Source organism: Erpetoichthys calabaricus, chromosome 1, assembly GCF_900747795.2.
Source record: "Erpetoichthys calabaricus chromosome 1, fErpCal1.3, whole genome shotgun sequence".
In the NCBI taxonomy this organism is placed as follows: domain Eukaryota; kingdom Metazoa; phylum Chordata; class Cladistia; order Polypteriformes; family Polypteridae; genus Erpetoichthys; species Erpetoichthys calabaricus.
The window spans coordinates 109,943,083-109,957,045 of NC_041394.2; the positions used below are offsets into that span (position 1 = coordinate 109,943,083).

The 13,963-nt window shown below is 36.5% G+C and overlaps 1 protein-coding gene across 1 annotated transcript in view; it reads right to left on the reverse strand.

Moving 5' to 3' along the window:
• Positions 1-10,710: 10,710 nt before the first annotated feature.
• Positions 10,711-13,963, reverse strand: part of large1 (LARGE xylosyl- and glucuronyltransferase 1) — a 518,602-nt gene continuing 515,349 nt past the window's right edge. Inside the window, exon 15 of the mRNA XM_051928585.1 lies at positions 10,711-12,551. Coding sequence (XP_051784545.1) covers positions 12,354-12,551 — 198 coding nt within the window. The 3' untranslated portion in view covers positions 10,711-12,353. The remainder of the gene's footprint in view (positions 12,552-13,963) is intronic.

Sequence of the window (13,963 nt, forward strand, 5' to 3'; positions counted from 1 at the left end):
CTCAAGTAATGCAGGGACAACTGCAAAAAATTACAAAAAGACTTGATTATAATATACACCACCCACCCTGTATGCGGTAGTTTCAGTTGTTTTGGTTCTGAAAGTAAGCAGTTGAAGAGGTTTCAAATATTGGACAAATACAGTATGAATTTTTAAGTTTTCCTTCGTAGCAAAAGATAAAATCAAATTAGGTCTGAGTTCATTATAATAAAGTATACAGAAAAGTTGCAGGTGAACGTTCCAGATTTAAAACTTTTTTATATTTTGAAAAAAAGAAAGAAAAAGCCTGTAAAAGGAAAAAAGCCTTTAAACTACTGAAGAACACAGTTTCTCCCATGTGTAGGTGGAAATAGCAGATCTACATTTCTTTACATATGTTAGAGATCTATCCTTGATACATCTGGTGACATCTTCTTTTCCTCTTTTAGGATGTCTAAACATTACTCAAATAATAAATATATTATTGAAAAATTCTCAAATAATCTAATTTTTCAGTGTGGCACTGAGTAAAGCAAGAGACTATACTTGTAGCTACAGACTCAGGGCAGGTCCATCCCACATGAGACTTGATAGTGCTTGGAGAAAGTTACTGGTAGTTTGCTTTAGTTAAGCACATATGTGAATAAAAGCTGGGTTTCTTGGCTGGCTTTTATCAAATTCAGAACCCAATTTGCTCCTTGCAAAGCTACTCGACTTATTTGTGAAGAAAGCCAAGCAATTCTTTGTGAGGTACACTAAACATCACAACAGCCATAAGTTAAATGTGCCGACATTAATGCTAATGTCAATGAAACTCAGGCACAGTGACAAGTCTCTCTGTAACTTGTGACTATTTGTAAAGAAGAATGAATGTTTGCTGTGCAAAAAAATACGCAATTGGATGAAATCTGAAATAAATTAACTAATTTCTATTTCAGATAGGGAAAAAAATACCATGCTGGTTTCCATCACATGTTCTGTCCTCTTTGGGGATGCTTCCATATTAGATAACTAAAAAATTTTACATGAGGAATGGGAGCAGCAAATAAGCTGTTGATTGAACATGATTGTGCTCATCAAGATGGATGTTGAGGGCAAATAGTAAAATATCCTTTATTAATCATTTTTCAATCTTTATCTCTTGTTGCTATTTTTCAGTCACCATACTTTGATTTATATATCCAAAGTTTGTTTGAAAATTAAATACTTTGTGTAACTGTAGAAAAATGTAATAGGACAAACACAGCCCCGATCCCTGTGCTTACCAACCAACTTTCTTCATGACAAAAATATTTTTTAGGTGGATTATTACAAATCTTACATAGTGCTGTAAACACTGAGAACCTGGGTTCTCTAATCCATGTAACAGGCTGGATTTGGACTCTGTGTTCATTTGTGACGTATGCAGGCTTCACAGTGAAGACACCAGAGTCTTTGTGTGAGTGCAGTGTTACTTGCTGCGTCACTATGGTGCCACTGGGCGATGCACTCCTGAGTTCTTTGCAAATTTCCCTAAATGATCTGGAGGCAATGTACAGTATGTTTCGTCATTCAAGGCACGGAGGCGTATTGTCTAAGGCTTTTGGCTGTTAATCATCATTTTCCATCCCAGTACAGACCCCTGTAAATGTTTCTAGTGTATAGAAAATGTATTGCTTTTAATAAAGGTGATCTATTAATTGAGGTAGTTGGTTAACCTGCCAGTGCACAGCTTGGAAAACGTTATTATATGAAAAGGTAGCCCACAAATCATAATGCAACTTTTGTGGCACACTTATCTATTGTGATGTTCGGTATGTCCACATATAAGGAAGTCTTGTTACGTGTGATCCACACTGTTGGTGATGGGTTTCGGTGCATTACTCCTAGTGCCAGTAGTACAGCAAATTTCAACAACTGTTCAGTTGTGCATTTCTTAGAAGCACTTGCAATAGGATATTGTTCCACTAATATCACACGTGTCATTCTGAGCATACAGCTCTATAATTAAAATATATTGCTCCAATGAATATGGCATGTCATCTCTCTAGAATGAACAGGTAATAGAAGTAACAAAACAAGTGTTTTTTTGCATCTGGGATGGGGCTTCTTACTTTTTAGTGCACCACCCTGTACTTTTAAAGAACGTTAGGATGGCATTTTCTATAAAAAAAAAGCACAATATAAAGTGTTCATTATTTCTTTTAAATTCACTGTATGTGAAAGTAACTTTATATAAATCAAAGAGTTGATTGATCCTTGCCTCATTAATTTTTGTTTGCTACAGTAGAACATTTATGGCACTTTCAGTAAAAGATGTACTTCATGGAGCTGAAATATTCTATACGTAAATATGTGTTACCGTTGTCCCGCTGTGCAAACCTGAATTGCCACAGTGAAGAGCTGGTACATTTCTCCACCTCCTATTTCTGAAAACAACCATAACCTTAGGCCAGAAAACAAGAAAAGTAAACTGAAGATCTGCTTGCAGGAAAAGATCATTAAATTCAGAAATGTGCCAATTTTATTTTTTCATTTTGTTCAATTGTTAAGAATCTTAGTTTTTCATGAAAAGAAAGATTCAACCAGGATTGCAACATTTACGTTTTTTTAAAAGTCCATCATTAACACAATCTAACTGGAGACTGGAAGATACATCCCACCCTGCCGCTGACATTATAAAGCTTCAGATAAGAAATGCATGTCCAATTAAGATTAACCTCCATACATTATGGGAAAAGGCAAAATGGCACCTGGTGCTACAGTTCATAAATTATTATTGAATATTAATAAATTGCTTTCACAATATTTAACAAGCATTTGTGAATCGTAGCCACCTGGCCTGTTTAACAATTGACTAGAAGTTAATCATAATTCAACATGAGTTTCAGTTTTGAAATTTGTCTAATCAATGGCAAGCTTTAAGCATTACAAGTTTTCATAGTGATCTGCAGCATAATTATGTTTAATGTTGTGTTCAGCCATTTTAATTATTTATGTTTAATGTTGCATTTAAACTTCTTAAATATTTGTATAACATGCATATGGTGCAGCAATCCACCAAAATGAGATGCACATCCTTTAATATATTCTTGTTATCTTCCTCACGATTCTATTTCAGGCTTCAATACCCTTCTTATTTCTTCACTTTTGTTTCATAACTGCACAGTGAATCCACTGTATGCCACATTGCTTCTTTTCTCCACTCCTGCGATTTACTTTTTCTGAACACCTCTTCCAATTTGCCTTGGGATTACATGACAATGTCCTTTAGTTTCTGGCTCCCTGTAGCTACTGATTGTGTTTGCCTTCATGGTAGAGCCACACTTCTCTTAAATTTTGAAAATACTAAGGACAAGTTCAATGTAATTGATTTTCTGCTGTTTATCTCTCCTATGTTTTTCCATGGAATCTGGATTTAAATTTAAATTTATTTAAGGGCTTTGATCATTTATGAAATGGGCCATAACACACATAGGAACACAGTGTGAGGAATGAAAATAGAAAATAAATTAAAAGAGGGCGAAGTGCTAGTGTGAGTGTCTATTATGGTATTTCTTTTCTATTCTAAAAGATGGAACACCCAATATTTGAACATTCTCCAGCAGGACTGGCTGTGATACAGTATGTGTTGATGTCCAGTCATGCAGTGCCATATCAGTGATGAGTTTTTCTTCCTCTTGCTTGTAGCTGCAGGCGGTTTGTTTCTGCCATTCTGATTATATGCAATTATCAAAAAAACTGTCTAAACTATTTCAACAAGCAGAAGATAATACCATCTTTGTATTTTTCTAGCACTTAACAAACATTGTTTCCCTGCATCTATTAACTCTTACTGTAGTCAATGACACTACAAAGAGTTGTTGAGATTATGTGTATTAACATTTTTTTAAAATATTGAAACTTTCTCTTCAACAGAATCATTTCCCACCTGCTTTTCACCACAAGTACAGTACCTGTATGTCTTCAACATCCCCAAGACCTGTGGGTTAGATTACTATAATTGTAGAATCAAAACTGGCAACAGAATCTAAGCCTTAGAACATGTACCGTTATATGAATAATTTTATCCATATGATCAGTACAGGATTACACAGGTTTCTAAACAGATACATTTCTCCTTTTCTCATTTTGCTAAAAGTCAGGTAAAATATACTGGCAGTCTGGGTCCACTGGAAAATAAATCTGGGATATGCAGAGAGGGGTTGGATCTCATGAAGGCCACATCGTCCAAGGAACCCGTTTACTCCCAGGTAAGTAAATGGTAGGCTCAGAAATCACACATCACATAGATTAATCCGATTTTGGGTTCCTAGAAAAGACTAAGTTAAGGTTATTTAATGAGCAATCAGTTGAGGCCTGTAACCCACAAACCCCAAAATGCCACAGCCACAATTAGAAAATAAATCAATCAAATGCAAAAATTACCATGACATAGCTATTAAATATGAATACATCTAGCTGTAAACTACCAACATTTTCTCCGGAACCCCAACACCCTTAACGCCACTTGAATGATGTATGATGTGTTAATCTGAAAGTGACATGTTTTAACACACAGCCAGTTTACTCCTACAATCTTCAAAACACAAGAAAGACTGAAGATAAAAAATGTGAGGTGGATGCAGTACTTGCATACTGGATGTATTCCGAGTGGTCACTTCAGTTAGGTTCTCCTGCTCTCCCCATGTAATTGAATACTCAGTTAGCACCATTAAGTGCACCACTTGGGCACCAATTGATTATAATTCTGAGTGAAACATGGCATGACTAAATAGTAGTAACCAAGAACATAGTGGGCATTGTGTGAATTTATAACAGCAAGCCTCCTACAGTTTTTACACATCATAGTGCCATTGCTGTATTTGGAATAGGCCAATAACCCTAAAACATTCAGGTAGCAGCAGGTTAGTGGACGGACAAATAATATAGATGAAAGGGACTAATGAAGACTGGCAAGACAGGGTGAAAAATGGGCTACAGATAGTCAACCAAAAGTGTTGGGACTTGTCACAGACAGGGTTTGCATCATTATACAGTGCAACAAGAACTCCATACTTGTCAGTATAAAAACAAAAGTTCATGGAACAGAAATCCTGGAGGACTGGAAAAACACTGCCTAATCAAAGTAATCCCAGTTCCTTCAGATTTTTGCTGGAAATGTAGAAAATTCCAGGGTGACACAGATATCAAAATTTAGAGTGGTTTTAGTGGCATTATGGTGCTGGGTATCCTTTGGTGACATGTACTAGATTCTGTGATGTAAGTAAAGGAGCATTTGAAAGACACAAGATATCTCTAGAAAGAACACTGTGCAAATGTCTTAGGCTCTCTGAATTTTTTTAAATACATTTTGTCTTAGATGTTTATATTTTTATCTTATTCATTAGTATGTAGATACAAAAGAGCAAATTTCAAACTTCCAAACATTCATCGTAGAAAAAAAATAAATGTCACAGAGAAATCTTTGTGTTTCATTAAAGAAAGTCACATATTAATAATACACCAGTTGTCAGATAAAGCCTTGATTGCTCTGTATTTATGTAGACCAATGTGTGATTACAGAACGATAACAAATAGGGGCTAATAATCAATGTCATAAAGTGCTGATTGAACCAAATTGACAAACTGAAACAGAAACGGGTGTAGAAGGAATCAGACTGGGCAAAGTACAAACAAATTAAAAGGTGTGTGTGTGGTAGATGGAACAATTCTTACACCATTGCAATAGCAAGCATTTCAACAAGATACAAGGTGGTTATCCTGCACCAGCAAGGTCTATCCCAAGCAGTAATTTCACAGCAGAGATTTTGAAGATGTGCTGTTAAAGCTCTTCTGAAGATGCTCAAAGATCATGTCAAAGTTGGGAGGTTGGGCCACATAGACACTGGAGTCCAAATCAAACACTCAATAGTCTGGAGACGTCTTGTCAGAAGCGGACTTCAAGAAAGAGTTGCTGATAAAAAGCCATTCCTCCAAAGTTGAAACAAAGCTAAGAGATTCACCTATGCACAAAACATAAGCACTGGGATTCTGAACAACTGGAGTGATGAGGAAAAATTTGAAACTTTTGGCTCAGACATGAGGCAGTTTGCCCATAGAAGAGCTGGAGGGCACTACATCAATGAGTGTCTGCAGCCAACAGTTAAGCACGGTGTAGGTTACCAGCAGGAATCTCTGCAGAGGAGTTGACTATCTGGCCAGAATTAATGTAATCTTCAAATGCTGTGAAGTACAAATATGTTCTCATCCATGAGACTGTACCATCAGGGAGGTATCTGATCAGTCCCAATGTCACTCTCCAGCAGGACTATGACTACAAAATCATAAAAAAAAACAGCTATCTGCAGCAAAAGGGAATCCTGAAGCACAAGGGACAGGTAAGAAACAGAAACAAGCGAGACAGCCATTATAGATAGATAGATAGATAGATAGATAGATAGATAGATAGATAGATAGATAGATAGATAGATAGATAGATATAGTATAACTGGGTTAGGTTCTTCAAGCTTAGAACAACCTACCAGATGATTTTCTTATAAAACTGCATGACAGAGGACCTAATATATACGATACATATTGATGACCTTTAGTAACATTTCATTTCAGTATTTTTAAACACATCTTCACTTGACAGATTTATGTTTTCCAGTGCCTAAGACTTTTACACAGTACTATAGTTCCCAATCAGGTGTATTCTTGACAGTAGAGTCTATGAACGGACGTTTTTTTGTTTGGGTAGAAAAATGCTCCATGCCACAAATTTAATGACTTGGAATAATATTAGGTTTGAATGTCATTCATTTCGGTATGACAACACAAAATATCATACTAATTAAGTCTGTTTTTAGTTTAGATTGTATTGTATTGTCTTGTAAAACACATTGTGTTTACCATTTTGGACAACATTAGCTTTCATGTGCGAGTCACAGAAAATGGTTGGTCTGTCTTAAACTCCTTAAATCTTTGTTTTTCCATGAGGCCGCTGCATTAGGCACTGTGGCAATCTGCATGTTATGCTGAGTCGCCCAGCATGTGTTCGCACAGCTATATTCGTGGTCTGTGTTGGACTGACATCCTTTCACAGGTTGTCTTGTGCCTCACACGTCTGTTGCTTTTGGAAGTGGATCTGATCTTGCCAGGTTTCTTATATTTACATTTATTTGCTAAGCAGACCCATTCATTTAAAGCAACTTAAAAATATGGTCTGGAACCACATTAAGGTTGTTGTTCCAGGATAGCCATTTACCTTCAGCTTTAAAGTTAGTTAAGCTAGGATCATTTGTATTAAGGAACATAATCTGACATGCTTTAGTAACACTGGACAACACTAATTTTTTTTTTGAAGGTTTGCTTCCTGAAATATTTTTGGGGATTGTGACAGAAAGCTTTAATCTGAACAAAAATATAATTTCAGATTGACCGTTTCCTGTAGGGATTTGAATTAACAACAAACACGAACTTTTATTACATTTGGGGTGTTTAATCACTTAATGATGCTGATACACTGCATTAGTTCAATCAGCTAACAAAGTTTTGCTGCCGATTTTTGTTTGAACTTGGCATCTGATGCTCCTCACTTCAGTGTCGAACAATAGTCAGCCAGTACTGATGAATTCTACTTGCCCTCATACTGCTGCAGCATTGTTGCAATGTCCCGATGAAACCCTTCACCATGTTTGTGACTAAACAAACCAAGATTGGCATGGAAGAAGTCCAAGTGTGAACTCCGATCATGAACCTTTAGCGACATGTTGCACTTCATGTATGCTTGAACCATGTTGTTGACGAGCTGGATTTTGCAGCTGTGCAGTTGCCAAGAAAATTCCCAACAACATCCTTAAATGCCTTCGTGCCATTTCCTCCAGCCCCACTTAGCAGGTCTTCAAACTGATTGTCACTGATTAAGTGTCTGATTTGTGGACCAAGAAAAAATGCCTTCCTTATTCTTGGCATCAATTATTCTTGGAAACATCGGTTTCAAATGTCAAAATCCTTCACTTTCTTACTTACTGTTTTCACAAAGTTTTTCATCAGTCCAAGTTTTATATGAAGAGAATGCAAAAATAGCTTTGTTGAGAATGATACATGTTTTTATGTGCCACACTTTTCTGCCCTGGAACCAAAGCCTTATGGAGTGGCCAGTTCTTTTTAATATACAGTAATGAGACTTCAGCATGGCTGTCACATTCGCTAACAAAAAAAACAGTACTTGGTATATCCGGCCTGCATTTCCAGAAGCAGTTCCACTGCTTTTAGATCACAGTAGATGTTCCAGTTGCATTTATTGTACTGTACCTGCATCTCTTTGAGAGGAAGTCACAAAAATAGGTGCTTGCAATAAAATAGTACAACAGGACAATTTAAAGGTGAGTTTTGTGATCAATGGACCAGAATCCATAAGAAACACCCAAAAGTTTTCAGGAAGCAAAGTACTTTGTTGCCTAGTGTGATATTAAAGAATCTTCTTAAATTAAATAGTTTAAATTATCACATTTTTCTCCAAAACCCAAAGATTTTACACATTTTAATGAATGAAACAGGGTCTTGTTTTCATTTCTGTTCTGAGTATTTTACCTAACTTTTTGTATAGTCCCCGCTTTATGATGTCAGAGGCTAAACGAAATCTGTTTGTTTCAAGGTAAATGACTGTCCTGGAATAACAACTCTGCCATGACTGTAGCAGCAACAGAGAATCAAACATACAGTAGCAGACTCGCCTGATGCTAGGGTACTCTACAGCAACCAATACCAGAGCAATAAAATGAACAGGTTCAGACAATGGACGGATGATGGTTTCTGTAGTGTTTCCCTTTGAGGCTGAATTCATACTTCAAATAGAACTGAACTGTAAAGCTGGAAACCACATCCACAATAAATAGCATCTGTCAATTGTGTGCTTCCATGCTAAACATGTTTGAAAATTGCAGTTCCTGTCCAAAGTGTTTCATATTATTTCAAATGCAATGGTAAGCTGTGCAGGGAGCATTACAAAACAACAGTGTTGTAGTCGATACTGAAACTCATGAGGCCTCAATTTATGTAAGAGTGATAAGGACTAACATATACTATCATCAGACAGTACAGACTGAGTAGTAGTTACAGCCTATTAAAAGAATTATGCTTGATGGCCAAACACAAACAATTTTGGCAGTCCACATACAAATTTTTCTTTAGTCAGTGTGCTATGAATAGCCAATAGATGCACAACAGTATAAAGCAGACTCATTCTTTTTAATTGACGATATCATTTTGTGCATGGAGCAGAAAAACCATAATGTCATCTTACTGATCACAGGCAGTCCCTTATTAAAGGGAATAAGCTGTGCTTTTAACATCTGTTAACCACATCGGGCCTAGTTGTACATCACTTTGAATTAGCTCAACTCTTAGTCACTTGTTCAATGCACTGGAACAAAGATTTAATCAGCCTGGAATGAGTGACCTGAGATACACTGAATTAGATGTACACAATACATTTTGAAAATACATCAAAGCAAAATGGGAAGCCAGAGAGTGTCATCCTTGAGAGGATTACCATTAACTTTTTTTTTTTTTTTTGTAAAAGTGGGCAATTTTCAATGATGACCACTATATACGAGTGACTGTAGGGGTATGAATGATGGTACAGGGTGAGAGTAGAGCATACCATATTAGAACGAGCACCCTGTAGTGTTACTGCCTGTATATTACATAGATATCTGCCCCCCATACACAGATGCTACCTGTCTCAAAGTTAAATATAAGGTGGCTAACAAGTGGATACTGGATTAAATTCAAAAGGGTTTTTGGGAGTTTTTAGTTTACAACAAACCCCACTCCTACCACTAAAACCTGCTTGTCTGATAATTTGCAGGAGACTTCCCAGAATGTTGATTGCGGCACATTATTTCTGAGATGCATGGAAACGCTTGACGAGGAGGATTTCTAACAACGCAAAACAGCATTTTATCAACAAAGCCTCTTTTATATAGCAATGAAAAGTGTTTGTTATTGAACATGCAACAATTAACTTATTAGCTGCTATTTAAGGTTTAAATGAATGTTTAATGAAATGCTTTTTGACTCCGAAAGGATATAAATGATTTTAGAGAACATGAATTTTGTATTTGAAGTCTTTCAAGAATAAAACACAGTATTTATGATGGAAGCAAGTCATACATTCGATTGCCCTCAGCAAACTGGCAACTTATACCAACAGGCTTTTGGTAACATGCATGAGATATTCAGTGATGGCACTCAGTCTCCATACCAAAGTCTTATTTTATGCAATTTAGATTGCAAGAGGCTGCTTCATCATGCATACTTTGTGTGTTTTTGGAAAAGTTGATGTTGGCAAAGTGTTTTTTTTTTTTAAACTCTGGAAAACAAAGATCTCAAATTTAATCTGGGATTCTTGTGGTCAATTATATTTACAAGACGCAAAAAGCTGTGTTACAGCTGTTAGGATTTTAGAAGAAGCTTTGTTTATGGTTTGCTGTTCCTTTTGCACATAAAGTACCAATAAAAGAAAAATATTAAATGGCTTGTGTGCATTTAGACTGTGTTCAGTACTGGACACAACCGGTGCTGGTAAATTAAAGTGCACTAGAGAGTTATATGAAATAAAAGTCCAAAAAGTTTTTGTATTTTTTTTTTAATTTATTTAGGTAGCAGCATATCTATTAACACTGTCCTAAACACTGACACATTCAAACCTTCCTCTCTCTTTTTTTTTTTCCACCTTGCTTGGTACGTTCTTTCACACACACACACACACACGCACAAACACACGTACGTACACACACACATTCATTTGTCCACACTACCTTTTCACACATAGGCCTGATTTCCAGCTAATGTGCAAGTTTGGCTGCATTAGCCAGACTACAGCCGTGCTGGCCATTACACAGCACTATCATGTGGGTAATAAAGAAAAGGACCAGACTGGTTTCACCTTTCCCTCCTTCTTTGTTTGAAGACAGTGACAAACCAAGTAGCTGTATAACCTCAGATTTTAAGAGGTATCAATACATGTGGTCCTCTCATTAAGGTTTGGCTCTGAATCCCCTTTTTCTCACACTTGGGTAGTGCAAGTTTTGTTTGTTTTTTTTTGTTTTCTTTTTTTTAATACAGTTCCCACCTGCGTTTATTTTAACATCTTTAAAATGTAAACATGTAAGAAATACAGACAAATAATAAAAAATAGACAAAATGACCATTAGTCCCCAAAGGTCCCCAAAAAAGAAAAACAAAATAATATATATTATTTCTATTTTCCTGATAGAAAACAAAAGCAAGAATAAGAAAAAGTGTTTGTTTCCAGTTTTCAGTAGCTTTCGAGGCAATCAAGTCACTAGTTGCCAGATTTCTCTTACAGTATGTTATGCACTGTCGTGTTGGTCGCTGCAGATGCACAAAACCTCACACTTCTTGGTATGAAGAAGTTCATGTCATGTATTTTTGGAGAGCAATTGTTTTAATTTTTGGGGGTTCTAAGGTATAACTATGGGTGGTGTCACCTCCCCAAGAGCCTCATAAATCAGCCCTGCAGACACACACCACACAATCCACTTGTGCTGCCTGATGTGGGCATTAATGGGAGGTCAGCTGTTACTTTTCACAAAATATTGACAACAAAAGAGAATGTACTGAGTAAAAATAGGCTAATTTGATGTAAGTTAAACCAGTGTTTTTAAAAATACTTGGAATAACAATTTTAGCAGTTTAATCGATAGGTAAAACGAGTTTCAATTCTGAATAATGGGACATGTCTCACGTTTGTAGCATATGCTGATCTTGGAGCCAGACTTCCCTCTTGGGCTGCAGAGGCTCAAGATGAGTTGCACATTACACAAGCAGTGATTTTTAACAAGGGTTGAAACCCATCTAAGGGTGAAGTCATTAAGTTCCATCATCTAGTGAGAGACTCATGCCAGCGGTCAGCTTTGGCCAGCTTTGGTTCTCTTCTTTCTTTTTAAGGTTTTAAAGCCACAGAATGACTGACCAATGTAAACAACAAACACCAAGTTTACATTTCTTAATGAAGGACTTAAGAGGTCACAAAATTTACTCAATCTGACAACTTACAATGGAACCAAAGCTGAACGTGCCTTCACATTACCCCCAAATCCTACACAATGGCACTAAAAACTGAATATCAAAAGAAAACAGGGAGCCTGAGGATTCATGTTGTAGGCTCTGTTCGTCTCCAGCCTTAGAGTTGTTCAGCGTTTGTATATAATAATGAGATTGTGGGTCCAGGCCACCTTTATTGAGCGTTCCTTTTACGACAGCTTGCAAAAATAATCAAGCAGCTTCTAATAATTTCTCTGCAAATGTCTGTCTCATTGCCTGTTTCTCTTCACAGTATAACTAAAGGCAGACATGAAACCTTCTTCTTCTTCTGTGAACCTCTAGCTGTTGTTCTCCGCTGTCATATACTTGAGAGCAGCAAAACCATAACGGCGAGACATGTTCTGTTGGAATTCTTCTTTGAGGGTCTTTAGGCAGATGCGGTACTGCTTATTTGAGCGGAATTTGGTGATATCAAAGCTAGGCGCGTGAGGCATGTGGATCATGTAGGCATTCGGCAACACAACAAATTCATATTCCTGTAGAAACAATAGAAAAGATACATATGTAGATTAAAGTGATAGGCTGCAAACTACAAATGATTTAGAGATTCTGAGAACTTTATGCTTTAGTTAGGCCACTGTCTAGTACTCACCAGAACAAAAAACACAAATGTACCAATCTCTTAAGTACTTTCTTAACTTCATTCATTTAAAAGCACTTTTTTTTTACATATTCAACATGTTCTGCATATATAACATAACTTTATTTTCTTTCACCTACTATATAATATCCAGTCTTTGATGTGATCAACAGTCTTATTAAGCTTCTACTACTGATAACCAGGACTTCTGCCAAGAAAAGCTTTAACTTCAGTCAATTTCAGCATATTGTCCCCAGCATAACACTGCATTCATAGGTGCAACACATCAAAACATTTCCAACATTTTAGCCTCATGTTTAATGTTGGGCCACATTTACTGTACAATGGATTCAGAACATATTCACACCCCTTCACTTTCTGCATACTTTGTGTTTTAGATTTAATTTTGAATGGAATAATTTACCATTTTTGCCTATCAGTCCACAATCAATAACCCATAATGACAAAACAAAAATGTTTTTAGAAAAAATTGCACGCTGGCAAACAACACTGAATAATCAAAGGCTGCAACTACTTTAGCGTCAGACCCACTAATTAGTAAATAATGGATTAATTAAACAATTAAAACACCTGGAAAAGTAGAATGAAAATCAAGATGAAAATATTGTTAAAAAGAAAAAAAATACATTATTACCATATAACTGCTTGGTACATTTTTATATATAAATATATTTTACCAAACTTAGTTTTCTAGTGTTCCCAAAACACAGAACTTGGGAAATAACAGTTCACTTAATTAGCCCAGGAGCCCAATGAAAAACAGAAGCTGGTTGGAACAAAAGCCTGCAGCCACAGGGGGTCCCCAGGACCGGGTTTGGGAGGCAATGTTCTAGACCAGGGGTGGGCAAAGTCATTCCTGGAGGTCTGCAGTGGCTGCAGGTTTTTGTTCCAAACCCACTTGCTTAATTAGAAGCCCTTATTGCACAAGTGACACTTCTGCTTCACTTTAGTTGTCTCGCTCGTTAAGATTTTGAGCCCTCATTGCTTATTTTAGTCTTAAACAGCTGAATTCTCAGTTTGCAATGGCTCCTTAATGGCAATAACATGCAAATCACAAAAGAAACCAGCATTTCTCCATTTAGCTTGTTACCATTTACACCTGTGTATATTTATTGTGCACTATTTGGTTTAATTAAATACTTGAAAGGAAAGTGAAGAGAAAAAAGTGAAAGATTGTGTATTATTCATCCATTTTAGACTTCAAATCATTTGGGTGATATCCTTAGAAAGGAAAAAAAATCTAGGACAAGAGAATGGCCTGACATAGCTGAGTTAAAGCACTAACAA